Source organism: Amphiura filiformis, chromosome 11 (genome assembly GCF_039555335.1).
Source record: "Amphiura filiformis chromosome 11, Afil_fr2py, whole genome shotgun sequence".
NCBI lineage: Eukaryota > Metazoa > Echinodermata > Ophiuroidea > Amphilepidida > Amphiuridae > Amphiura > Amphiura filiformis.
Genome location: NC_092638.1, coordinates 20,829,878 through 20,857,659, shown reverse-complemented (window position 1 = coordinate 20,857,659; position 27,782 = coordinate 20,829,878). Strand labels below are relative to the sequence as shown.

The 27,782-nt window shown below is 41.6% G+C and overlaps 1 protein-coding gene across 1 annotated transcript in view; it reads left to right on the top strand.

Moving 5' to 3' along the window:
• Positions 1-27,782, top strand: part of LOC140163549 (protein tweety homolog 1-B-like) — a 141,563-nt gene that overhangs the window by 37,194 nt on the left and 76,587 nt on the right. Inside the window, exon 6 of the mRNA XM_072186863.1 lies at positions 23,304-23,399. Coding sequence (XP_072042964.1) covers positions 23,304-23,399 — 96 coding nt within the window. The remainder of the gene's footprint in view (positions 1-23,303; positions 23,400-27,782) is intronic.

Genomic DNA, 27,782 nt, shown 5'->3' with positions numbered 1-27,782 from the left:
AAAATGGAAAGTTATATTATACATGGAAGTAATAGCAAAATTGCAAAGCTGATTATCAAAGGGTTGCTACAATTTCTTGGACCAAAGGCGCAGTGAACACTTTGAGCACAGAGGCGGTGGGATATAGCTGTATCAAGAAGCTCAATTTTTTCTCAGTGGAAAAGACACCAGAAGTCTTTTGGTGCATTCCTGAATCAAGTAAAGAAATTATGCATTTTAAAATGTTAAAAACACCACAGCTTTAACTAGCATAAGTACATGTACATGTAGCACAATTTTAACAAAGTGCAGCAACTTTTTCTGAGATGTTGATGAAGGAAGGCCAGTTGAACGAAGCCCAATTGTGTGCTTTAAGACACCTTCTAGCAACACTGTGTACCAATATGTCAGAACACAGGGCCCTTTTTACAGACCTTTATACAGTATAGTTTACAAAATCATATCAGTGAAATTATCAAAATACAATCCTGTCCTAGAGGCTAGGGTAGTCAGAATAAATTAATCTGTTGGTAGGTCCCTACAAAAACAAGATTATTCCCAGGCAATATTTAGTTTTCATTCAATGGTGCTTTAGCTGCTTTGAAAAGGGGAAAAAGAGTTCCATTTGAACTTACTACAGTTGTCACAGTTGATAGTTGTAATTTGCTGTGAGACTGAGAAGGTAGATGTGGAAAATAAAATTAAGAATTTGGTTCTTTTTGAAAATTTGACATTTGACTTGCGTAACTGACAGATTTAGCCATAACGTCTTAAATTTGTACCTCTTATTGAGGTTGGGGTAAAGGAGTCGGAATTTGGGGGTAAAGGAGTCGGAATTTAGTGTTCATGGGTTAGAATTTAGGGTAAGGAATTAGGGGTTAGAAATATTGGGTTTGGAGTACTATAGTAGTATAGTAGTACATGGTGTTATACATGTAGGTGTATAGTGATTACCGTATTTCGTCGAATAAACGCCCCCGGGCGTTACATTTTCCCAGGGGGGGGGGGGGCGTTTATTAGAGGTCATTTTTAGCACGAAAATTCCCGTTAAAATCATTAGGTAAGCTTAAAAGTCACGCTAAAATGACGAACTATGACCTTTTGACACCTGACTTTTGGTTCACTTCCGGGTTCGGATGCAGATTTTCGCCATTTATTGCTGCTACTCATGACCATGTGAGCAACTTGGTAAGCTTACTACACAAGATAGCATGGAAATATCGGAATTTTGGTTGAAAAAAGTGGTGGGGGGGGGGGCGTTTATTTGATGGGGGTGACTATTTGACGAAATACGGTATTTACATGGATACATGTACAAACTAAGGTTTTACAAAATTAAGGATATTTTTTATTATTGAGGAAGTCTTTGTCAAAATATTTCTAAACACCCAATGCATGTAAATTTTGTTAAGTCACACAGCGATACATACACTTGTGTACACAAAGATAGCCTTATCAGGAGCAATGGTATAAAACATTAGCTGCAGAACAAATAATGCAACATTCTCCTGAATCCACAATTATCATTAATTATCCCGCTTATAAAATTAGCAATTATTTATTCTGCAATACACACATCGTGGGCGTTCATGGTGGATAAAAAACACACCGCATTTAGAAAGTACATTGCACATTTGTCTCAAGTCACCTATGATAATGTGATGTCTACCAGTTAGATTAGTAATGACGTACCCAATCATTAATCTATCGGTTCATGTTATGTTTGAAGCTTGGGATCGGTTGACCGGACTATGATCCACTTTCCAGTCTAGCAGTCTAAATATTGATACACTTTTTAAACAAACTAGGGATTGATGATTACTAGGGTCTCATACATGCTCATCTATCAGGCCACAGTTCTATAACCTCAACAGGTTTGTTAATATATAAAATGACCTACCACCAACTTGGGTACAAAAACTCATTCTCCATAACTTGAGGTCAAATTTTGAGCACTGGTTGTTAAGTGGAGGTCAGGGAATTATTTCTGAAGATGAGATCATTAGTATGAATTACATTACAAGTTGCAATTAGATTAGTGATACTTTGCAAAGTGTGATGGGAATTGTGGATGATCAATTAGAGAAAAAGTTTATCTTGAGAACTATGGTTAGAAGTGGTATAAATGAGACTTAGAGAGAAATGATTTGGAGCATTTAAAGAATTGAAAGTTTCATTTGGGATTTTTAATATGTGTGTTAAGAATGTAAGGAAATCTAGACAAAGTAGTGCCAGCAAAATGTATATTTTTATCTTGTACACTTTTTACCACATAAGGGAATGATAATTGAATTGCATAGTTGCATATGTTTGTGCATATGGCCATGCGTTTTGAACTCGCCACCCAAAAATGGTGGTGTTGTTACGTATTTTCAAATTGTGATCTGGTAAATTCATCATACCTAGGCTAAACAAACAGATAATGTCATGGTTTTGGTCTCATTTGAAAGCTAATTAATACCACCAACCACCCTGTAAATATGAGCAATATAGCTTCTCAACTAACTTGAAGCTGTGGTTGATTGAATTACGAGCAGTCAGGGTGGTGGAGGTGGGGGAGGAGGAGGTGGGGGAGGAGGAACACATAAACTCTATGGGAGCAGGGCGCTTCACGTTTGTAACTTGAGTAAATTAACTACTACAGGGGCTACAAACTTGGTTTTGATCTTAATTTACAGCTAAACAATTTTGCTAATTGTTTTTAATCATTTTGAACTCTTTAGGGCTGGTTAAGCCTGTAAAATACAAACTTTTACGTACAAAACTACTCGTTTTCGTATTAAACACTGTAGTAAGCAATGCGGATGTCTTCAAAATCTAAAAGTTGCTGTAAATTTTTAATTACTTATCCTATCATAGTCAATGTATACATTTTCTGAGAGGAAATTTGATGGGGAATCTAAATATGGACTTATTTTTTCTGTATGGGTTACGGGTAAAATGTTTCAGTTCAAAATATGTTGAATTGTAAAAAATTTGAACATATTTTGGGACACCCTGTATTCAGAGATTACCAAACAGCTTTGATTTTTTTTCTTCCAAAGTCAATAGGATCCCCCTATCCTCTAACCAAATAAATGTTGTTTACTTTCAGTTTATTACTGCAAGTTAGTAATAAGCAATGCATTAAGTAACCAAATTTTTTTTGGAAATTTTTTATTCCACCCTGTATAACTTCAAGGTCACCCTGTACAATGAGTCCAAATGTATATATTTAAATTGCTTATGCCTTCAGCTTTCCAAAAATGTATACTTTTGCTAGTTTAGGGTTGATAGTTGTGGAGATATTCTAATTTGAAACTTGATTGGTGTAAAAATTCATAATATTTGTGATGTAACGCTAAGGGTGGCGAGTTCAAAACACATGGCCATATGTTTACAATGTATGTACCATTAAACACTTGGGAAAGTTGTTAAAATCTTATTGGTTCAGGGGATGCGCGTCGACGCAATACATGTACTCGCTATTTGAACCAATCGGAGGCGCATAGCAACAATCAGACGGGCAATCGGACTGATCGATTCTAAGTCCTAGGTCATTCCTTGCATAAATATAGGATTAAATTCGATTAAAATATAGTAGGCGTATACTTATAATTTTAAAATATATTTATTTTAATTGGAATGTATAAGAAGGAGAATAAAGGTATTGCTTTTAGCCGCTCAACATTCTCATCTATTTAGGGCACATTTCTTTAACCCCAACACATTTGCACATTCATTGAATGACCTTTGAAAATTTGGGTACAAAAAATCATACTCTGCAACTTGAGGTCAAATTTTGCACTATGATTATTCAATTGAGGTTATTGGACTATGCCATTGGGATGAGGCCATTGTGGTACTGTAAATAGCTTCAAATTCATCCTGTAACGGAACAGCTGAAAGTCCCCCAGTGGACCAGAATAGGAAAATGACTGCCAAAAATAAATGTGCGAAAATAACGTGGTTAATAGTAAAAATTAGTCACTTGTTTTGATAATAATTTAGTAATGTCTTTGAAGTTGGATACTGAGTTGGTGCTACATGTATAATGCATTTGACAATTGCAAATACCCTGCATGTAGGAAGAACACATTTTACTTAAAGCAGGTTGTAGGGGAGCATAACCTAGAGGTGTTTTCACTCATATATTGAGACAAATAAAGTTGACACACAATAGTAATTGTATGGGTTCTATAAAGGAGATCCCAAAGCTTTATACAGAGTGTAATTTTTGCTCCTTGTGCATGATTTTTCTTGGAAGTTGAAAATACCTGAAACTTAAAAAACCAAAGGACTTGTGGAAATATAAATGCGATAATTGGCTTCCTTGACTCATTTTCTATATTAAGATCAATGTTTAAGAATTTTAGTTTTTAAGTGGAATGGCTATATATCATGCCTGAACTGCCATCCCACACATTGTATATCAGTGTTCATGCAGTCATAGAGAGTAGAGACATACTCACTCTGTGAATGCAAGCTTCATTCAGTGACAAGCCCTTCTTCACATGCTAATGTTGAACAGAAGGATATCCCAATAAATATAGACAGGATTTTTGGTCAGGACAGGTGCCTTTGTTTTAAGGCAATTACTATGTCAAGTGGTTAGGGTTTTAAAAACAAAGTTAGTAGATAAAGAGGATGTACCAATAGAATGAAATTAGGTTATAAATTACATGTCCTTTTTGTGGGTTTACCTATTTGACTGAGTCATTGTCAGGTACACATGCAGCTAATTCTTTGCATACAGCATGTACACACTATGGACCACAATAGCCTCATCCCCAATGGCATAGTCCAATAACCTCAATTACATAATCATAGTGCAAAATTTGACCTCAAGTTGCAGAGTATGAGTTTTTGTACCCAAATCTGCTAAGGTCATTCAATGAATGTCAAATGTATTTGGGTATAAGAACTGTGCCCCTGATATATGAGCATTTTGTGGATCCTAGTGATCAGTATCCAAAATAGTTTAAAATGGAAGTTGTCACAAGATGTGTGATATTTTTAGGTGCACAAATCAAATTTGTATGATATTTTTTACTCCTACAAAATCTTAAGCTAAAAGAATTCCTGAACCTGCTCAATTTTACTTTGATGTGGCAGTGATATCAAGACGTTTGAGGCAGCTGTTTTGCGTGCGCATCTATGCGTTGCCTTTTAGCGTGTGTATGTGTAATGTGTATGCCGCGCTTTGAGTGAATGCTACAATGATTTGAAGCTGCTCCCATGTTCACTGACGTCACTGCCACATCAGAGGGAAAACTGGTATAGCTTTTGAATTTAACATTCTGATCAGTCAGTGCAGTGTGTAATGGACACCATTGGTTACCTCAGAGAAATGGTTAATGAAAAATATTCAGAACTGAATATTAAGCCGTGACATCGCTGCATCCAGCGCTAGTGATGATCAGGAAATGGTGACGAGAAATTATAAAGAAATCACTGTTAGAGATCTTGATGATAAAAATGACATTGAAACATGTCTACCACTTTTATTTATTTATTAGTCGTGATTTTGGACATACAATCTAGTGATTATTAGTTGGACATGTGTGTGGCTCATCACCGTTGTCCGGCGCCATAATTTTGGACAAGAGGACAAGTGCTTATTTTGAATGCTGGCCTGTATGACTGCCACAGACTACTCAACTCCTAACAGCGATAAATTTGTTCAATACTAAATACATGTAGGTGAAAATTATTTGACTTTTGTTTTTGCGTTTTTTGATTTGATTTGATTTGTTCGGGTTTTGACAACCCTGGATAACCCAAGAAAGCCTCTATTGAAGCTTATTTCCATTGGGGTCCATTTGAACACCGGGACGGGTTAGGAACAGTCAGGGGTTAACACCCTACTCTTTTCAAACTGACTGCGATATACATGTACAGGTATGGCTCTCTGTACACGGGACCGACAGCTTAACGCCCCTCCGAAGGATCGGAGTACTTTCATGATTCATTTACCCAATTCTAAATGAACCATGGGGAGAGCGGAAGTCTGAATTTAATCTACAGAAGTTGCCAATTAATTTCAGACTTTTTTTTTTCCAAGTCAATATCCCAGCAAATCGCCACCGCCGGGAATCGAACCCGGGACCTCATGCACTAAAGGAAAGTACCCTAACCATTGCGCCATGCGTGTACATGTATCAGTGAAGTCCCTTTCAAAAGCCTGTGTAAATTAATAAAAGCATGAGGCTTTCTCGTTGCAGCCAAGCTGTCGTTCAGCACATACCAATAATATTTTTGAGGCTGGTGCTGCATGTCCTGTGCTACAAAAAGTGCCATTGCTGCACTGTCATCCACTTCTCAAAATATTGGACCGGAATATTTGTTGTGACATGTTGTGATAGTAGAGAGCTAAAACAAAAGTGTCTATCTTTTATTTGCTCTGTGCTCTCATAGTCTTATTTATTAGTATCCCTGGTATGCAGCTAATGTGGCGAGGTAGCTCACAAAATTGCAAGGGACATAAGATGGGTGAATTATTCTGTTTGACAGTCATTGCGGTTATTAAAACAAATGGGTTCGGCTGGTCATTGCGGTTCAGTAGAAATTCCAAAAAGATGATCCAGGCTTAAATAAAAAGACAAGTACCGTATACCAAATACACCTCCCTAATTAGTTACCTCTGTTAAATAAGTTGTGCGTGAGTACCGGAGAAAAAACGCGATTTGGGAAGCCAAAAAATGCACCACGGTTTTCCAAAAAACGCGAAAAATCACGATTCCCACCCCAAAAAAAAAACACATGCAAAGTCATAGACCCTAAATTTCTTGTTATTCAAGAAACCAGAAAAAACTGCTAGTTAAAAAAACCCAAAAAAACAAACAAACTATAAGTTCTGAGGTTTTTATTCAAAGCTGGATAATGTTGTACATTTTAAATACTGTTGCTTCTATTGAACAACATGGGACATATTGAATTAACATTACGCGAATAAAACCTCAGAACTTGTAGTTTTTTTTTGTTTTTTGTTTTTTTTTAAATAGCAGTTTTTCTCTGGTTCCAACCTTGACTAACAATAAAATATCGCGTTTTCCTCCGGTGCTTAGTTGTGCGTCTATTTTATTAACCCCACAGTGGTTAAAACCTAGCACAAGCTCACTTCACTTGCTGGCCACTTTGCTGAATGTTATTTGCAGGCAATGCAGTTTGCTAACAGGGCTAGTTTTATCTCTAGCAAATCTCACAAAATCCCCTGCCCATGGATGGGTTGCTTTACAACAACACATAGGACAACCCCACCCAAAGTACCCCTGCAGGTGCAGGGTTTATAGGGATAGGTATTATATACACCCCTTTCAATGCACTTTTGCTTGTTAGGAATATGTATGTTGAATTATGTACAGCAAATTGAGCAATAATCATCTCAGTATTGAGTTGCAATTAAGTGATTTAAATTAAATTAAGTGGTTTTACAGTAAGAGCCCCTTCTGATGATACATGTTATATGCTTGAATATATGGTATTAATATGTCAGTGAGACAAAAATAGTCCGAACTGACTATATAACAAGAGCTCTGTAAAGAAACTGGTAAATAATGTTCTGCAAAACACATGTCATGATGTAGGCCGGTACAACTTGAACTCAAAAGGAAAAAAAGTCAATTGACTCATTACGCGATAATAGCTAGTCCGCGGCCATTAGGCGGCATCAAGTACACATTTTACTCATCCGCTATTTGTCGTAATGCACGCATTTAATAAATTGGTCATCTATGGCCAGCCATTTACCTCTTGATGATGTGACTTGTCTGTTCACTACGTTGTGTATTAGTGGTATTTGATGTCAGCAACACAGGGTTGAAAGTCGGTGTGAATTAGTGAATCGATTCCGGCAAAGATCGCTATAACAAGATTTGGGTGAATCAAATTTGATTGTCGGAAGTTGTTATTCATGGTAGATAATTTGCTAGAATAAAACGATTTCTGCCAATTTCCTTGGCAAGTATTAAGATTGATTCTGGCAATGGGCGATGAAATTCTAAAGCACTAAACCTGCATCATTGTGATAAAGTGCCTGATTTTGGGAAGCACACATGATATGATTTGAGTTCAAATTAAGGACTAAGTTAGCAAGCAAGCCGCTAATTAAGATTTTTAATGCAATTTGGTTTCATAACCAGCCCATTTATGATTTCTTTTAATGCATTTGGTTTCATATTAATAACATGAGTGATAATGTAGATGTTATAATTTTGATGAGGTTAATTTTTCAAACTGACAACATTGAAAACAGTCATGATTGTTTTTAGCTAACACAAATTCAGTTCTTAGTTCACAGATTTATGGCTTTCTAATAAATGAATTTGATGCATTTTTAATTTTTGAAAGGAAAAATGATAGTAATGTTGTGTGGAAGCACAGATGGTGGAAGTTTTTGTAAAATTTTCCACTCAGGTTTAATCCTTTATATCTATTGAGTAATGGTCATTAAAACACTTATTATTATTTGTGGTCCAAAAAGGTCACATTTGAAAGAGGAAGTCAGTGGCTTGAAATCGGAATGTCTAAATACAATTCTGAATAAGAAAATTAACTTCCTGCTGTAATTTATGTGTTAACAGAATTGGTTAAAATATACCATCAGTGTATTGTGCATAGAATTGTAATTTCTCTCTTTTAAATATGCTTGCAAGTAGTTCATTTAAAAATATATTCATAGAAATATGTGGTGTTATCAAGCAAAATCAGTCTGAAGTCAGTCATATTCAATTTCAGTTTCTTACAGGATTGTACAAAAGCATTTACAAAGCTGCATTTTGCAGAAAACCCCATTGAAACTGTACAACAAATTAAAAAGATATGAGCAATTAAAGAGTGTCCAAAATAAAAGGAAACAAAATGAAATGTTTCCTTTGTTTGGCTGTACCTCAAAATCAATATTTCTGACTTCTGACTGATTTTGCGGGATTGCATCACATATTTTCAAGTAGGGCCTACTGCAAATTTCCTCCCAAATGGCAACCCGTGAATTACAACCTGAGGCGCATTGCTGCTTGAAGTGGCCATCATTAATGCACAAATTGCCATGCATAATGCATCTACATCTAAGGACAATATTATGATAAAATGTTGCATAATTATACAAATACAACATGGTTTGAGGGGAGGATGTCATAACTACATGTACCGGTGCTGAAGTAGCTAGTGGATGATTGCAACTATACTGGACTTGACCTATATGGAATTATAGTGCTCCCTGTACTTACAAATGTAAGGGAACGGAGAGCAATGTTTTCACAGAATTTTTTGTGGGACATAAGAGCACATCAGACTGTTGAATTGCATTCTTAGCTATTCTGAATACAAAGAATGTCCTTCTGATATCAAATACTTTTGAAATTCTCGATATGATACAAATTTTATGCAGTATTCCTTTTAGGGCGTTGACGTGGTTGGTCAATTCATGTAGGTCTTGGTTTCTATGTCGACAAACAAAGACGCAGTTGAAATTTGGTAATAGAGGATGGCGCTGTAAAAGACAATGGGTCCTGGATAGGTGTGTGTCTGGATGTGAGGTTAACAGTGGTGTAGCGTGGGTCATCCGATTGGGGGGGGGGGAACCGACCATGATTGGGGATGGGGGGGCACAAGCCATTTTTCGGCAATTTTCCTATGGGATTTTCTAAATTTTGTAATCGATTTGGGGGGCACGTACCCTCCGTGCCCCTATGACGCTACGCCATGCTTTTTAAGCAATTGTACTGTGGTGTATTTGTTACTATATCTTGAAAATGAATTGATGCTGTGGTGTATTTGTGACTATATCTGGTAAATAATACTTCTGCAGAAGCTTCCAGAAGGATAAAAGAGACAGTAAAATCTTGTCCATATCATAGGTTAATTGAATTGGTACAGTTAGTGTGACAGCTTTGGATTAGATTTGTATCTTCACCTAGTTTTATCCATCTAGGGTAGGTGATCATGTGGCAATAACACCTTTAGTATAATTGCTACATCAGACTTGGTCCAGTTTGTGTGTAACCACTGTCTATGGTCATTGGTGTGACATTGAATTGGTACAGTTTGTGGGACAGCTTCGGATTAGATTTGTATTTTCACCTAGTTTTATCCATCTAGGGTAGCTGATCATATGGCAATAACACCTTTAGTATAATTGCTTCATCAGACTTGGTCCAGTTTGTGTGTGACCACAGTCTATGGTTATTGGTGTGACATTGAATTGGTACAGTTTGTGGGACAGCTTTGGATTAGATTTGTATCTTCACCTAGTTAATTTTATCCATCTATCTAGGGTAGCTGATCATATGGCAATAACACCTTTAGTATAATTGCTACATCAGATTTGGTCCAGTTGTGTGTGACCACAGTCTATGGTTATTGGTGTGACATTGAATTGGTACAGTTAGTGTGACAGCTTTGGATTAGATTTGTATCTTCACCTAGTTTTATCCATCTAGGGTAGGTGATCATATGGCAATAACACCTTTAGTATAATTGCTACATCAGACTTGGTCCAGTTTGTGTGTGACCACAGTCTATGGTTATTAGTGTGACATTGAATTGGTACAGTTTGTGGGACAGCTTTGGATTAGATTTGTATCTTCACCTAGTTTTATCCATCTAGGGTAGCTGATCATGTGGCAATAACACCTTTAGTATAATTGCTACATCAGACTTGGTCCAGTTGTGTGTGACCACAGTCTATGGTTATTGGTGTGACATTGAATTGGTACAGTTTGTGGGACAGCTTTGGATTAGATTTGTATCTTCACCTAGTTTTATCCATCTAGGGTAGGTGATCATATGGCAATAACACCTTTAGTATAATTGCTACATCAGACTTGGTCCAGTTTGTGTGTGACCACAGTCTATGGTTATTGGTGTGACATTGAATTGGTACAGTTTGTGGGACAGCTTTGGATTAGATTTGTATCTTCACCTAGTTTTATCCATCTAGGGTAGCTGATCATGTGGCAATAACACCTTTAGTATAATTGCTACATCAGACTTGGTCCAGTTGTGTGTGACCACAGTCTATGGTTATTGGTGTGACATTGAATTGGTACAGTTAGTGTGACAGCTTCGGATTAGATTTGTATCTTCACCTAGTTTTAACCATCTAGGGTAGCTGATCATGTGGCAATAACACCTTTAGTATAATTGCTACATCAGACTTGGTCCAGTTGTGTGTGACCACAGTCTATGGTTATTGGTGTGACATTGAATTGGTACAGTTTGTGGGACAGCTTTGGATTAGATTTGTATCTTCACCTAGTTTTATCCATCTAGGGTAGGTGATCATGTGGCAATAACACCTTTAGTATAATTGCTACCGGTACACTACACAGACTTGGTCCAGTTGTGTGTGACCACATTCTGTGGTCATTGGTGTGACATTTTGTAGGTTGATTGCTTTCTTCACCATTTGTAGTGAAATTAGGACATTCAAAAATGAAGTGACCAATCCTAGTACAATAAATATAATTCTACCCATGTTTGCCATCCCAAATAATGAAGGAGACAAGTAGAAAAAGTACTGCTGCTTGGGAATCGAACCCAGAATCTCAGGTTTATGAGACCTGTGCCTTTTACCATTTGGCCATGACAGCTTTATGATTAGGCAGGTTTAAATTCAAATAAAGTGATTACTTAAAATATAATCTCTTTCCTGTAAGTTGCCCATAGTAGGGCCTAAAAATGCAAGAAATAATTTGCTATCCTCCCAGAGAAAATATAACATGGAAAAACAATGGCATGATCGATGGGAATTAAATAATAAACATGTTTTTTTTTTAAATTTTAATTTAAAAAAAATTAAATTCATTCCCATGATCCCATCATTCATATGCCACTGTATTTCTTAAATACTAGTACATTAATTTGTATGCATGAATGCATATTGAAAACAATAGCTAATGTAGGCAAACCTGTCAACATCATCTTAAAAAGAAATTTAGAGTATTATACAAGTGCCTTTATATATATATACCGTACTTTCACGATACAGATGGGAGTATTGTTATATAACCATTCGTTGGTTGGCATAAATAGATCGAGTAGAGTAATTGAAAATGTCTCTCTGTCTGAGCACCGAGACTCAAAGCTCCTTGCTCTTCATCACTCACAGTTAGATGTGTTCACATGAGTACTATAGGCTAATCAAGGCTTTCACTGACTTGAAGAACTGGTGATAATCCAACTACTAAGTTAAGTTATGTTTGCAGAAATGTCTCTTCTGTCTGTCTGTCCATCTGCAAGGTCTATCTTAGCACTTGTGCAGTGCCATTAGTTCACAGACTCTGGCTGGCACTAATTTTTCCCAGACTCAGTACACCGGTCGATCTTACCGTTTCCGATGTTGATTAAGATACTTCTTGCATCGATCCCGAGATGCGGAAAAAACCAATAGTCATTTTGTCCCACATAAATGAATAAATAACAAAACCCCGATCCCCGAGTGGACTCACCCATTCGGTGACGTCACACACGATAATCACCACTTATCCTCCTTGGTTTCTAGATGAGATAGACGTGTGGATTTTTCTTTACCAACGCTAAGTATCATTACGAACCAAAGGACGAGATATACAGTTTGTTTGTTACACTGAGGTAAAAACCAACCAGTATAGTCGCTAGGGAGATAGTTTTGACGACATTTTTCGGCTAGAAAAGTGACAAAAACGATCCAAAAACTTAGCTTGTATGTGTGTTTCCGTTCATATACGGGACACACATTTTCAAAATAACCGCCTTAGGACGCCCATTTTATTTTTGTTCTCACGTAAAACAACTATAACAGACTAGTAAGTTACAATAGATGTTAGTAGAGGACCGCGTATACATGCATGGTGAGTGATTATCGCTATGTTTATGGTGTGCTCTATCGTTATATCTTTCAGTGCAGCGTCTGATGACGAGTTACTGCTAAGAGTTCGGTGGGTTTCGAAGGACCAGCCTGACAAATCTTCCCCAAAAGGTTTTCAGTTTTTCATCCCTTTGTATATATATTTTTATATCATACCACTACATCAGCGTCAGCCACTGTGCGTGTGGGTCTGTTTATTGGGCTTGAGCTTGTGTTCGGGGGTAGTGCTGTACGCTCCCGATTACTACAATGTCTAGGCCTTGTCAATCATGCCCTTCCCTTGTGCCAGAGTGGGACCGCATCCACTCTGCTACTCCCACAGGGATTGCTCTAAATCAAATAAGTGTGCTTCCTTTTGCATAGGCTTATCGGACATCCACTTGAGGATTTAGAAAGTAGCGCTTCGTTTAGGTCTTGACACAGACAGAAGACGAAGACTAAGAAACAGAAGCCTACAGGTAAGATTGATATGGTAGGTACGAGCGCGGCCGGGCAAGGGCCACGCTAAGGTAACCTCTGGGGCTCCGGTCCCGGGCAAGCAGGCGGACCCTCCGGGGACTGCTAGCGAGCCCGAAGGCCTAGCAGCCAGCGAAAGCACTGACTTAACGTCTAAGCTAGTAGCAGGCAACTGGCAGGCGGTACTTGCCCTAACAGGCGAGTACCAGTCTACCAGTGAGATCTCTAGCGAGCTTCTTGCAGGTGGACACCCGTCTATTGCTGGCGAACGAGCGGGTCTAGCACCCGCGAAGTAGCCGGCGACGGACAGTATGCCAAGGGTACCCGGGCTTGCCTGGGTTGAATCCTAGCATACAGCGTGCAGCGGACTTGCCTCGGCCGGTCTGTAGCACGCAGCGCACCAGTGGAACCCGGGCTTGCCTGGGTTGATCCACGGCACGCAGCACGCCTTTCGTTCCGCCGCAAGGGTCGAATGAAAACGTGCATGGGTTTAGCAGAGACGATACCGGGGCTAACGCTTCAGGTGTAGTCTTAGCAGAACCAACTGGGGTTGTCACACGGCAGCGTTCCATGGTGGGACCGCCGAGTGATTCCCTGGGCCTTGGAATGGCTGCCGGCTGTCCTCCGGGACTGGCTAGCGGCTATCCCGGGGCTGGGCTCGCAGGCTCTCACGGGACAGCGACCCAAGTGCAAACAGTGGCAGCTACCGAGACGAGCTACGGCTTGACTTCAGTGGTAGCCACTATGCACGCGCCCATAGCTGCCGTGAGTGGTCCGCCACACACAGCGACCTTGGGCGAGGCTCAAGAGGTTAGGGTAGGTAGTTTGAACAGCCTGGCTGATCAACAACCCACTTATGTCCTCGAGAGCCAGCAGAGCGTGGGTGATCCATTACAGTCAATGGGTCAATTACCCTCTTATGATCGATCACTATCTATTCAGCGGAGCATGGCTCCATTGATTGATACTGCCTATTCAGGTAGCGAGGTGACTGATCGAGGGTATACACGCTCAGCTACCCGTGATACTAGGCAAGCTCCTTTTAGCCAAGGGACAGCCAGTATAGCGGGTACCCATACCACGGCTTGATCCTCTAGCGGGAACGCTGTGAGGCATGGGTACAGTGGTGCGCGGCCGGGAGCCCTACCGGGCACCTACGCTACAACCACGCAGGTACCGCAGTACTGCGTCCTGGTTACCACAGTCTCTGTGGCAACAGGGGGAGGCGGTACTGGTACTGCCGTTCCATGGGGTTTCCCTGGTGGCGGATCCTTTCAGGGTCAGCTACCAACAGGGTATGCCCCGTGGTATCCGCCGCAGGGTGGTTTCTTCCACGGTCTACCACCGTGGCAAGTGCCGCCTAGCGTTGGGCAAGCAGTACCACCAGTTGTTACCCAACCCGGCGGCGAGTGGCTAACCCTGATACAGCTCAGGGTAGGCCGCACACTGCTATGGCTAGGCGACAGCAGCGAGAGCGTCACGGATCCCGGGTGCTATAGCTAGCATCTCGGGGTCTAGCGGGAGTACTCCCTCTTCTGCTGGTGTTCAGTTGGCTAGCCACACGGTGGCGACACCTCCCTGGCCACCTTCAGATGCCCGTCGTCAGATCTCTTCCTCATCAGAGGGTGAGTCAGAGTCTGAAGGCGAGGGAAAGGAGTCGGAAGATGAAACCAGTAGCGACTCACAGTCTGATGAGACTGTGCAGCTAGCTTCAGGTATCCTTCCCCCGCTTCCCCGTGAGGAACTCGCTAGCAATGGTCTGCCTGCGGACACCGCTGAGGTGATGAGCCGTGTGGCCCAAGGTTTGGGCCTGGCTTTCTCTCAGGAGGAGTCCGTTCAGGAGGACCAGGGCATCTTTTCAGTAGGATGCCCAGCTAGCGCGTCCACACAAGGGTCGCCCGCACTTGCATTCCCCGGCGGACCTCAAGGGTAGGTTTCAGTAGGGCTGTCAGGCTCGCTGGAGCTTCGACGCCGCGTGCTTGCACGCTTCCACTGCGTGTTTCGCAGGAGGACTACGAAACCTACCTCAGGGTCCCTGACATGGATCCAGACGTTGCCAGCGCCTGCCGCTGGCGGCCAAGGCGCCGGGTCGCTTCTCCCCAGTGGGAGGAGGAGCTAAAGCTCATCGATAAGCGAGCACAGCCGCTTATCAGAGTCTCTAGCGTCGCTACCACGCACGCTTGCCGAGCACCTCGGTAGGAAGGTAGCGAACGACCACGGGCAACGTCGAACTCTTCCGCGAGGTTAATCTGTTAGCGGTGCTAACAGCTAACCTCAACGAGAGTTCTATGGGCCTAGCCCATAGGATGTCATCTCGCCGCCGGGGAATGCCTGTCTGTCCCTCCAGTCAACTTACGGCTCCGACTTTGCTGATGCAATGAAGAAGTCAGACTCGGTGGGACAGGGGCTACTCTTTGGACAGGCCTTTTGCGCTACGGTTGAGGACCGGGCAAAGAAGGCCACCAATGAGAGCACTCTGAAGAAGTCGGAGGCTGCCCTGACCAAGGGAAGGGCAGTAAGGCGCGAAGAAGCACAAGAAGAAGAAGTCTTCTAAGCGTTCTTCAGCGCCGGCTCCGGCTTCAGCAGGACGCGCACCACAGACTACACCCGAACCCGAGGCTACTCCAGCACCTCCCAAGAAAACTGGGAAGCGCAAGAGTAGTGCTGGACCAGTATGGCAAGCCCCTAAGAAGAGCCGTTCTTCTAAGGGTGGCAAACCAGATCGGTCCTGAGGGCACGGGCGATCGACAGTCCATGCCGGCAGGCCTTGGACTTCCACAGGGATTCCCCTGTGGGCGGCCGCTGTGCATTACGCCCAGAGATGGCATGCCATCTCACCGGGCGCCTGGGTATTGTCAGTGGTCAGTGGGGTTACAGGCTGGAATTTACCAGCCACCCTCGTGCGCCTGCACGATTCAGAGGTCCACGGTAGTGCCGCCAGACGGCCCCCAGCGTCCGGGCACTACTGTCAGAGGTCACTCAGCTTCTCACGAAGCAAGCGATTGTCCCGGTCTACCCCCTTTTCACCAAGGGGTTTTGGAGCACGCTTTTTCTGGCTCCAAAGAAGACCGGCGACTGAGGCCATTCTGAACCTCAAGCCGTTGAGCGAGTTCATCAGGCCCAAGAGGTTCAGAATGGAGACTCTCGCTCGGTGCTAGCCTGCCCCATCAAGGGTATGTGGGCGGCATCGCTAGATCTCTCGGACGCATATCTGCATGTTCCGATCGCACCTCAAGATCAGAGGTTTCTACGCTTCAAGGTACAGGGTCAAACTTACCAGTTTCGATGCCTGCCATTCGGCTTGTCCACCTCCCCAGAGTGTTTACACTCCTGGTCAGGGCGGTGGCAGCGCACCTGAAGCGCAGGGGAGTCAACATGTGTTGCTACCTGGGCGATTGGTTCATTTACGGACGCACTTCCCGCTGGAGACACAGTGTCTCGTGGAGTTAGTAGTCCGCACGGTGCGGGACCTGGGATTTCTGATCAACATCAAGAAATCCAATCTGGTCCCGACGCAGACACCACTATTCTTAGGGGCCCAGATCAACCTCAAGGAGGGGATCGCGGTGCCCTCACCCGCGAGGGTGACGAACATGGCGAGGTGTGCCCGACTCTTGGCCGAGTCAGAGGGGGCACCCGCTGTGGCATGGATGAAGGTTTTGGGCCTTATGGCCAGTATGGTAGACCTCGTGCCGTACTGCCGCTTTCACATGAGGCCTATACAACTACACCTTCTAGCCTTTTACAGGCCCAGTCGTCACCCAATATCCCCCGCGGTTCCGATGTCGGAGATCGCGCGAGAGGAACTCTGGTGGTGGACCCATCAGCCCAATTTGACTCAAGGTGTCAGGTTTCCTGCACCAGCGGTCGGCCACGTAGTGACGACCGACGTCAAAAGCTGGGCTGGGGGGCCACATCCACGGGACTCAGTCTCGGGCCTATGGTCGGCCACGGAGACGGAGTTCCATATCAACCTTCTCGAACTTTGGGCAGTGGAGAGAACTCTCCAGCATTTCGAGAAGGTGATCGTGGATCTCATATCGTTGTCCAAACAGACAACACAACCGTGGTGGCCTACCTCAACAGACAAGGGGGCACCAGGTCACCACGGTTATGCCTGCACGCACTACGCCTGATAGGGTGGTGCAAGGCCAGGCAGATTACGTTGAGAGCGATGCACATAGCGGGAGTCACCAACATCCTCGCGGACGATCTGTCACGAGGAAAGGTGTCGGGACCTACAGAATGGTCCCTTGCTCCGCAGGTCGCCCAGGAGCGATCTTCGAGGTGATGTACCACCCCTCGATAGAGTTGTTCGCATCTCATCGAAATCATCAGCTGCCGGGGTATTGCTCAAGGGTCGCAGACCCACAGGCATTCGCCGTGGGCGCTCTGTCCGTAGACTGGGAGGAATGACTGCTTACGCTTTCCCCGATCTCACTGCTCGCAAGGGTGGTGACCAAGATCGGGAGGGAGGATTGCAACGTCATTCTGATAGCACCGTTCTGGCCGAAACACCTGTGGTTTCGACCGATGGTGGATCTACTAGCGGCTCAGCCGCGAGTACTCCCCCAGTTACCAAATCTACTCCGGATGCCCGGAGCAGAGGTACCAAGTCTACCACTAGAGCACCTGCAGTTAGCTGCATGGCCCTTATCAGGAACGTGCGGGCGGAGGAGGCTTTTCATCAGAAGCTGCTTCTCTCATCGCCGGGGTAGACGAGAGTCTACCCTCCGTGCACGTATAGTCAGCGTTTGGCTCCCTACTACGCATGGTGCGATGAGAGAAATACATCTCCCACTAGAGCCCCTGTGCCTCTAGTGGCAGATTTTCTGACAGAAAAGTTCAGGTCAGGACTTCAGCAGGCAACGATAGCCAACTATAAGTCAGCCATTCTCTCGATTCATCGGGGATTTGAAGACGGCAGTCGACTATCAATTCAGATGGGTCCCTAAGTCTTCTTCTCGACGGTATGTTCAACGAGCGCCGCCGAAAGGAAGGTGGTCCCTCCATGGGACCTCAACACAGTCTTGGAGTATATTAAGGGTCCCCTTTTGAGCCCCTGTCAAAAGCGACCCCAAATACGCACTCTTAAAGCGGCCTTTCTTCTGGCGTTGGCTTGGACGGCGCTGCTCAGAGTTGCACGCAGTCTCGAAGTCAGCCTCCGTGTTACTAACAACGGAGCGACGCTGTTTCTTCGCCCGGATTTCCTTGCAAAAAATGAGCGAAGTACATTCCGACACTCGCCCCTCTTCCTCCCCAGTATTGGGCAGGGTTCGTCAATAGCCGAAGACAGGTTGTGGTGCCCGGTGAGGGCGCTACAGCACTACCTTGGCCGAACACAAACCTTAAGAGGGGCTCATGACCGCTTATTTATCACTCACGCAGAACCGCACGGTCCAGCCGCTAAACAGACTCTGGCACGGTGGCTGGTCCAGGTGTTGGTGGACTCGGGGGCGACAAAAGATGCTCGCCCCAGGCCCACTCAACCAGATCTATCTCATCTTCGTGGGCCTACCATAGGGGGGTCCCCATAGAAGAGATTTGTCAGGCTGTGTCTTGGAAGAACCCGTCGTCCTTTTCCACGGTTTACTACAAAAGCGTAAACCAACGACCAGGCGATAAGTTCTCCAGGGCTATTCTGCGGAGATAATATGGTGGTTGGGTATCAGGTGTTTTGCGGACAATCAGAATTCCAACATGGTAAGAACCAGAGTTTCTATTCTTAACCACTGAACTTTCAGTTCAGGGGTTTTTGTATGTTCACGTAGTCTTTCTGTTTCCCGGCCGTGAGGGGGGGGAAATAGTTTGACCTCGCGATTACCATGCTACCCACTCTCCCGATCCTTATCAGATGCTGGCCAATCTTGTACCTCCATCCGTCGGTTACTTGCTAGATCGATCTTTCAGATGTTGATGCAAGAAGTATCTTAATCAACATCGAAGCGGTAAGATCGACGGTGTACTGAGTCTAGTCCCAAACAAAAATGTTTGGTAGACTCATAACCGTCGCGATCTTACCTTTCCGATGTTGATTATCCCGACCCCGCCGCCCCTACAAGTTTGGCGAGTAGGGGCTGCCCAAGTCGGATAAGGGATGATTATCGTGTGTGACGTCACCGAATGGGTGAGTCCACTCAGGGGATCGGGGGTTTTGTTATTTATTCATTTATGTGGGACAAAATGACTATTGGTTTTTCCGCATCTCGGGATCGATGCAAGAAGTATCTTAATCAACATCGGAAAGGTAAGATCGCACCGGTTATGAGTCTACCAAACATTTTGTTTGGGACTATTTTCCTCACTGTTGCGTGGCTCAATGGTTGCTTCAAGGATGTGTGCGCTTTGTGCACTCCCATTGAGGAACTGGAACCTCCTTGCACCTTAGATGTGCTCATACAAGCATACAGTCGCACAAATCTTTTAAGATGGGCCTATTATCCGATGCTCCTACTAGTACCTTAAAAATACTTCTATAGATGAACTTGATCAATATATGTGTTGATCAAAATTGTTTGAAATATCATTGCCTGGGGGGGGGGGGGGGGTACTCATGTTTGGTTTGGGTAGGGGTGTGCCATCTGTATTTGTAAGTGGACCCATAAATAATATACCATTTTTTAAAAGAAATTTGGACCAAAATTCAAAATTTTTGGTCAAATTTAACACAAATTGTCTTTTTAAATTTTTACAACTTTCCCCCCAAATTTTTGAAATTTCCCAAAATTTCAAAATTTTTAGCTACAGTGAGGCAAAAATGGGCCCATCCATATACCAAAAGTGACCTAGAAAAAGGGGTCATTGATATACCTAAAGACCGAAAATGCTACCCATATTTGCGGCACATCCCCGCATACGCGTGCATCATTTGTACCGAGTACCCCTCCAGGGCATAATGTCACAATCCCATGCAGGACCTCATGATTATTGTTGGCCGACTAGGCTTGTAAAAACTTGAGTGTTCAGAAATTTTTGTGTTAAGGGTTATTAATTGGCATTCCGTATTCTGTAGATTTTCAAAAGCTGATTTCAAAGGCTTTCAAGCCTTGCTTGCTGTGTGAACAGGACTATAGTACTAGGATGAGATTTTTTCTTGGTGTCTCCTCCGCAATCACTCGTAACAGTCACACACTGATGAACTGTCAGGGATCATGTCCACATTGAGATTACTCATTTAGAAAATCAAACACCATTTTGAGAGGGTGAACATTCAAATTGGAAACTGCCGGAACTCTTACATGTACTGTGTAGCATGACATTTTTGAGAGGTTTATATTTTTGTGGTTTTTGCAGTGAATTTCAGAACTACAAATTGAAAGTCTGTGAAAATATTGACTCGGAGGGTAATTAGGGTTTAATATGTATGTCTCACTGATGAAACAATCTGGAGAACTGCTCATCATGCTCATATGGCGACAAAAAACCCTGCAACAACAACACCCTGTTCTACGGGGCGGGGGCAGACAGAATATCAAGCAGGGTTTGTTGGTGTGGATTTTTTTTCTCAAAGAAGCTGAAAGCTAAATGATAATAAAAAATCACGAAACCTTGAAATATCTGAAATATTTTTGCAAGCATTTTTTGACAATTTTCTGAATTTTCAAAAAAAATTGTGTCCAAATTAACCCAAATGCCAAAAATGGCTGTTTTTAAGTTCATTCCGTTACAAAACGTCCCTAAAATACAAAAGCTGAGCCGTACAGATTTCACCCCATTGCCTAATGGCAAAATTAACAAAATACTAATACCGTTAGAATATCCTACTTTACAGTATGATTGAAGATACACTTTCTGTCACTTTGTCATTTTTCTATAAAAATTAAAGGATATAGAAACAGGCTTTGCTTTTGCAAAGGTAATAGATCGAGTAGGATTTCATGTACATATCTTACTGTATACTACTACTACTACTACTAACAGACCCGGAGCTGGATTGGTTTTTAGCAGCTCTACTGTTTCTGTTTATAAATTTGTGGATAACAAATAAACTGTTGGTGAATCATAGAATCTTGCTTCCAGCGGCACTTAAAAAGACAAACTTTACACCAGCAACATTCACATTGCTTTATGCTATTTGCAGTTAGGTATTACACATAGATTCCACATGCTTAACAATTTACCTGACTTCCTAGCTTTAAGCCAGATACGTTTCTAGCGACTTATTTCCCCCTGCGATATATACGGTCATATACCCACAATTTTGAGCAAAGACTTGCTTTAATAACTCAACCGATGCGATGAATTATCTCGTCGCCGGTTGAGTAGTTGGTAGAGTTTGTCATAAGCGCACTAATACAAACAGATGGGTCGGTCTGCTTATATGACATCACCACCACCAAACAGTCGGTCCAATTCCGTGTCACATCCATTTCTGATGGGGAGGAACAGATCTTGCCCTCGTACAAAATACCCAGCCTATTATTATGATGACACTATGGATCACAATGGCATCATCCCACTGGCATAGTTCAATAACCTCAATTAATCAATCATAGTGCAAAATTTGACCTCAAGCTGCAGAGTATGAGTTTTTGTACCAAAAATTTTAAAGGTTATTCAATGAATGTGCAAATGTATAGGGGTTATAGAACTCTGCACTGATAGATGAGCATGTTGTACATGTAAGTGTGATTAGTGAAGAAAATGTCAGGGCACCAGATTGGGAGGAAAGGAATTGTGATGTCTTCATTTGTGGTAGTGTCTTTTACTAGTTTTTTGACCATAGCAAGTATATAATTATATGCATGTAATAAGCTGAAATTTCCTTATGGGTAGAACATGTTTGCAATAAAATTATCCCTTAGATTTTCAATTTACTGGATGTTACCCTCAAGGTGTGCACAGTATGAAGTACTTTAATAATGAACTTGCAATGAAATCCTTGTGTGTGGATCCGTATTTGTTGGTGATTATTTTCAAGAGGATGTATGCATTTGTTTGAATTATGTTTGTGCGTGCGATTGTGTGTGTGGGTGGGGTGGACTGGGTGGGGGCGGTGTTTGCATACATGTGGGGGAAGTATGTTTTCATTTGTTTGTAATTCTTGGCCAATACAAATGTATGAAAGAAAAATCAATTATAATTTATATGAAACCTCATATCAGATATCGTTCATCAAAATCCTATCTCTGACATTCATATAAATTTGTTAGTATTGAAATTGAAGTTGCTAATCTGTTCATATGGGTGTTTATAACTCACTGACTCTGACTGGATAGCAATTTGATGTGAATTTTTCCTTGATGGCTAAAAACAGTGATTTTTTAGAATTATTTTGATATTGTCTCTCCAATCTGTACATGCATCTACTACTCACCTGTCTTTGGACACCAATCTGTGTACACCCTATATGGAACTTGGGTCTGTGGTTCTTGTGACAAAGACTAAGAAGTGTTTAAAACAGTAAAATACAATTCTATAAGAAAATAGGACTGTCTTCTAGAAACACCAAAATCATCCAAGTGTGAAGAAGACAGTCAGCCAGTCATTACTGCCTGAGGATGGTAACAGTTAGTTACCGAAAATATTACATTAGCAGGTAAATATTTATTTATTTGCCTTCAGTTTCCGTTGAAAGTTTTAAAATTTTCTTGGTTAAGAAAATACTGTTCTGAAGCTGAAGCTGAGTGACCTTTGCAAGAGTAGTGATCATAAAAATGCAGCAGGTATAGCCAAAGACAGTAATAAAATTTTGTGATCAGTTTTCATCAAAATAAAAGGAAGAAAATGTAGCAGAGCATATGAAGAGGGGAAACAAATATCGTTCTTCTTATAGTGAAGGCTTTACTATCTATCTAATAGTCAACAATGATCGTTGTGTGACATGCAACCTCACATTGGCATATTGCAGGTAGATGATGCTTTTGACCAAATTTCCTTAAAATCAATGAATGTATTAGCGCTTAGCTGAGAAATAATCTGTCAAAGCTTCTCAGTTCCCCCAAATGCAAGAAGCAGATCAACTCGTGGTGTCACGTAGAGGCAGACAGTTTGTAACCCTCCTTCTGATCAATTTTGTCTGGTTGTTTTTTCTCTTTTGCAGATGGGTGGGTGTGATCGTGGTGCTGTGTTTACAACTCATTATTTGCCTTCTGGCTCTGTGCGGTGCTGGCAGGACCAGTAAGCCAATATTAGCAGGGTAAGTAGTCAAGTGTGTGGTGGCATCTCTGCCTACACAAGTCTATATTATATAGCAGTATCTGCTCATATGTAATGTATGAGATACTGTCCTTTTGCTCGGGCGACAGGTGTTTTTTGAATCAACCTGCTCTTGAAGTTAACCCCATGAGAACTACCTCTGATTGGCCAGAATGAATATTGTGTCCAATTGTGAACCAATCAAGGAGGGTATTAATAAGATCGCCTGCAAATGCAAGTTAAACCATAAACAGTTTAAAGCCAAGTCATAATTGGTAATTGAAATGAGCATTTCAAGTTATCAACCAATCAGAAATGCTGTTAGATGACCAGTAGTGTCAACAGTAGGAGTTAAAATGCTGTATCCACTGCTCAGTGCCAGAAGTGGGTAAGTACAATAGCTGCTCTGTGAACATTTGGGAATTTACACACAGTGTATTGTACTCATTTACGCATGTCAGCTACATGTGGCAGCTATTGCACTTATCCCACTTATGGCACTGAGCAGTCTATAACTGATACTGTCTTTTATTTGAGAGGCAGATGTTGTTTTTAACGAGTCTGCTCTCAAAGTAAATGCAGTGTAAATAACATAGCTAAGCACTGAAGGAAAATGCGATCACAGTATTTGCGGCCACAAACATGTTTTTTGGATGCAATTGCGATTAATAATGAAAAAAATTGAGATGTAGATATTATAACAGTTACGACCTTTTATTTTTGAGGCAGATGTTTTTGAATGAGTCTACTCAAGTAAAAGGCAGTATATGCTAGTAATTAGCAGGTACTGTGTTAGTACTTAGTAAGGCTTAATGTAATCTTGTCTGCATCGATGCTGCTACTGTCAGGTCTAAATGCATAATTTTCAGGTTTAAAGACATCAACCTGGGTTGCACAAGATACTGTTTTTGCAAAGTTGATACATTTTCTTGATGGTCTAGTAGGAAAGAAACATATTTTGTGAGATGACTTTGTTGAGTATTCATTCGTATCCTAATTATAAATTTGATCATAAATTCTATTTCATGTTCACAATCAGTACCAGCAAAAATCACTTATCAATTACTTTTATATGAATTAGGTAAGACAGTCAGTGGGGTTTATTGTAAATACAGAATAAAGCGATTTCTCTTATTTTAGCTGAATGAGAAACCAGGTCGCTTGGAACGAGCGCCTATATTTTGAGGATACAAGCATATATACGGTATCAAATGTGTTTGTTCAGAATATGTCGGCAAATGTCTGTGCAGTCAATATGAAGCCGCTTAACCTGATATCAAGTGCTGTTTATCCTGATTCGCGGATGACTCCACCATAGGCGTGATGGGACTAGCATCACAAGAGCATTCAAAGCAGATCACTCCAGATCAATCTGAATTCATGTGATTAAGTGAGTTAAATGGACGAATGCCCACTTTAGAATGTGTCAGCTTTGGAGAGGTTAGTTAGCATCATAAGAGCATTCAAAGCAGATCACTCCAGATCAATCTGAATTCATGTGGATTCAATGAGTTAAATGGGAGGATGCCCACTTTTAGAATGTGTCAACTTTGGAGAGGTTAGTTAGCATCACAAGAGCATTCAAAGCAGATCACTCCAGATCAATCTGAATTCATGTGGATTCAATGAGTTAAATGGGGGAATGCCAACTTTAGAATTTGTCAACTTTGGAGAGGTTAGTTAGCATCATAAGAAGAGCATTCAAAGCAGATCACTCCAGATCAATCTGAATTCATGTGATTCAGTGAGTTAAATGGAGAATACCCACTTTAGAAAGTGTAAACTTTGGGGAGGAGTAGTTTACATGTAGGAACATTCACCATGAGCAATTCTACATGCATAATGTGATAGAGCAAGCCAAAAAAAGGATGGTGTTGCAAAAATTACGCTAAATTAATATGAACAGGGTTGTGTAGCTACGGTGAGCGGCTGCCCAGCACAAAAATGAAATTATATTAAAAAGTGAATTTTTCATCATAAAAAGAGCAAAAAGCAAAAACAAAATTGGATAGTAAAATTACCTGGCACTCAACTTGGGCTAGCTATAACTTGAATTTTACAAATTCAGCATAGAAATATGCTCATCTGATCAAATAAGTAGTTTTCAATGGTTAAATTTGGATACTTTTTAAACTCAATCAAAAGAACTAGCTACTGGCAGATGGGCAGACTGACGCAATCCTCCCAAAATGAAATAAACTTTACCAAGAAGAAAATCAATTTGTATTCTTTGCACAATAAATATATACAAAATTAATGCTGCAGACATGTACATGAATATTCCCAGGCAAATGTCAAAATAACATCGTTACCGTCCACAAATCAATTACAAATCGGTTGTTACCAGCGCTAATTTACCTTTAAAGTTAAACACCACCACTAACGAAAAGTAAATGCACATTGCAGCACCCAGGGGTATCTTATCTTTATCACACTACATACCCTACCAATAACATTGCAACATTGACGACAAGAAGAAGAAGAGGAGGATATAAAAAAGCCGTGACAGCATAGGGAATTCAGTCGCATATTGATCTGACGGTTAAATTACGATCATTATCATTACTGTAGGGCTGCGGTGCAGCTGGTTGCACGAGATTCCCCGGAGACAACTTCTTATGCGGAGGTTTGTGGTAGCGGAAATTCATCCGCAATTAACCCAGAAAATATCCTTTCAAAGTCCATTATTTGATTTGATAAGCTTATAGGAAGGAATCTTGTTCATACTATACCCAGTGTTATCCTGCCAGTATCCATCTACAGTTGAAAATAATTCAGATCGTTCACCTGATTGGGCTATTCCATTTAAAATCCGCACTACCCCTGTGGAAGATTTTGGAAATATCTTCCACAGGGGGAGTGTGTTTTTCAAATGTAATTGGTCAGGGTTAATCATTTTGAAATGCACACTCCCTCTGTATTTTGGATTTTAGCTATACATGTATCTTTCACAACTGGAGTGAATAAATCAAATGGAAGTTACAACTGTCTATTCTATTCGATACTCATACTCCTTCTTTGGAAAACGTTAGCTAAATCTTCCGCAGGGGGAGTGTGGATTTTAAAAGGAATAGCCCATTGGGAAACTATCAGTTGAATTTACATGGTAGTGACATTGCTGGAAGGTGCTGAAATAGGAGCCAATTTCAACGGAGGAAATATGACTTGGCTCGTTCAAAAAAGATGATATGTCCTATATTAATGCAACAAAATGGTTTCTTTTTCCGATAGCGGAGTTCAGTAATAACATCAATTCAACAATTGTAGTCTAAAATTTGTGGAGTGTGGTGTTTTGTACCCAAAATGTACAGTGGTCATTTTACGAGTGTACAAGCATGCTGGACTATGTCTTCGCAAATGAGAACGTTTGAGATGAGCTCATTATGTGCGGGGGGGGGGTCTTAGTGGAAATAAGGGTACAGAGAGGAGATGTGCGACACAACAGATTTGGGGTGTATTTTCAGCCATTTAGTCGAGACTCTAGTGCATTTTCTGCCACTGTGGTTTATTGATAGCCCTAAGAAAGAGTGCTTTTTTCAAAATTTTCTTGAAAAAGTGCTAATTTGTCGTCATGTTTTTAGCAAAATTTGTGAAAATTGTCCAAAAATTGGTATCATTTTTGGTTTCTTTTTCGTTAAAGGTGGGTAGTTTTTCGGAGTACCAGCCGTACATCCCCACCCAAACCAAAATTGAGAACCCCCGGGGTATTATGTACAGGATATATTAGTTGCTCACAAAAAAAATTACATGCTGAAATAAAGTGCACCAAATCTTGCAGCTTAAAATCTCATTTCATAGTAGTTAACAAGTGATAGGCATCACCAATAAGCTTAAGGATTATTACTAACTAGGTGTGCCAGAAAGTATGACCAATCTGGTTGGCCACTTAAATAATATAGTCATCCGCTTGTCGCAAGACGCCGGAAGTATAAAAAAGCCGCAACACTTATCCTATAAGACCTATAATTCACCATCTGATTCCCGGGATCCGAGTCTAGTCAGACATGCATTTATATTATTAAGAGACATACGCTGCTAGCTGGTGGTGCTACAGGTTGAAATTTTAATTCGATGTAGCTCAGTTGTTTGGTTTACTTCTCCTGAAGAAACAATTTACAATTTACATAACATGCCTGGCAGGTTATTAGAGATAGTTGCTATTTGCCCGTGTTCTATTTATCGTCACCTAGTTCTGTTAACGTGAAGAATCTTAATTATTTGGTGTAGTGGGGATGATTTATATTTAAATAAAAACACCTCTGACTCATGTAGTTTGGCAATTGGGTTCTTAGAATTTGGTTTGGTTTCAATTGGTTCTAAAAAATGTGCAGCTAAACTTTGCTTCACCTCAAATTCGGTAGTGATGTTAATGTGTTTTTGCAGT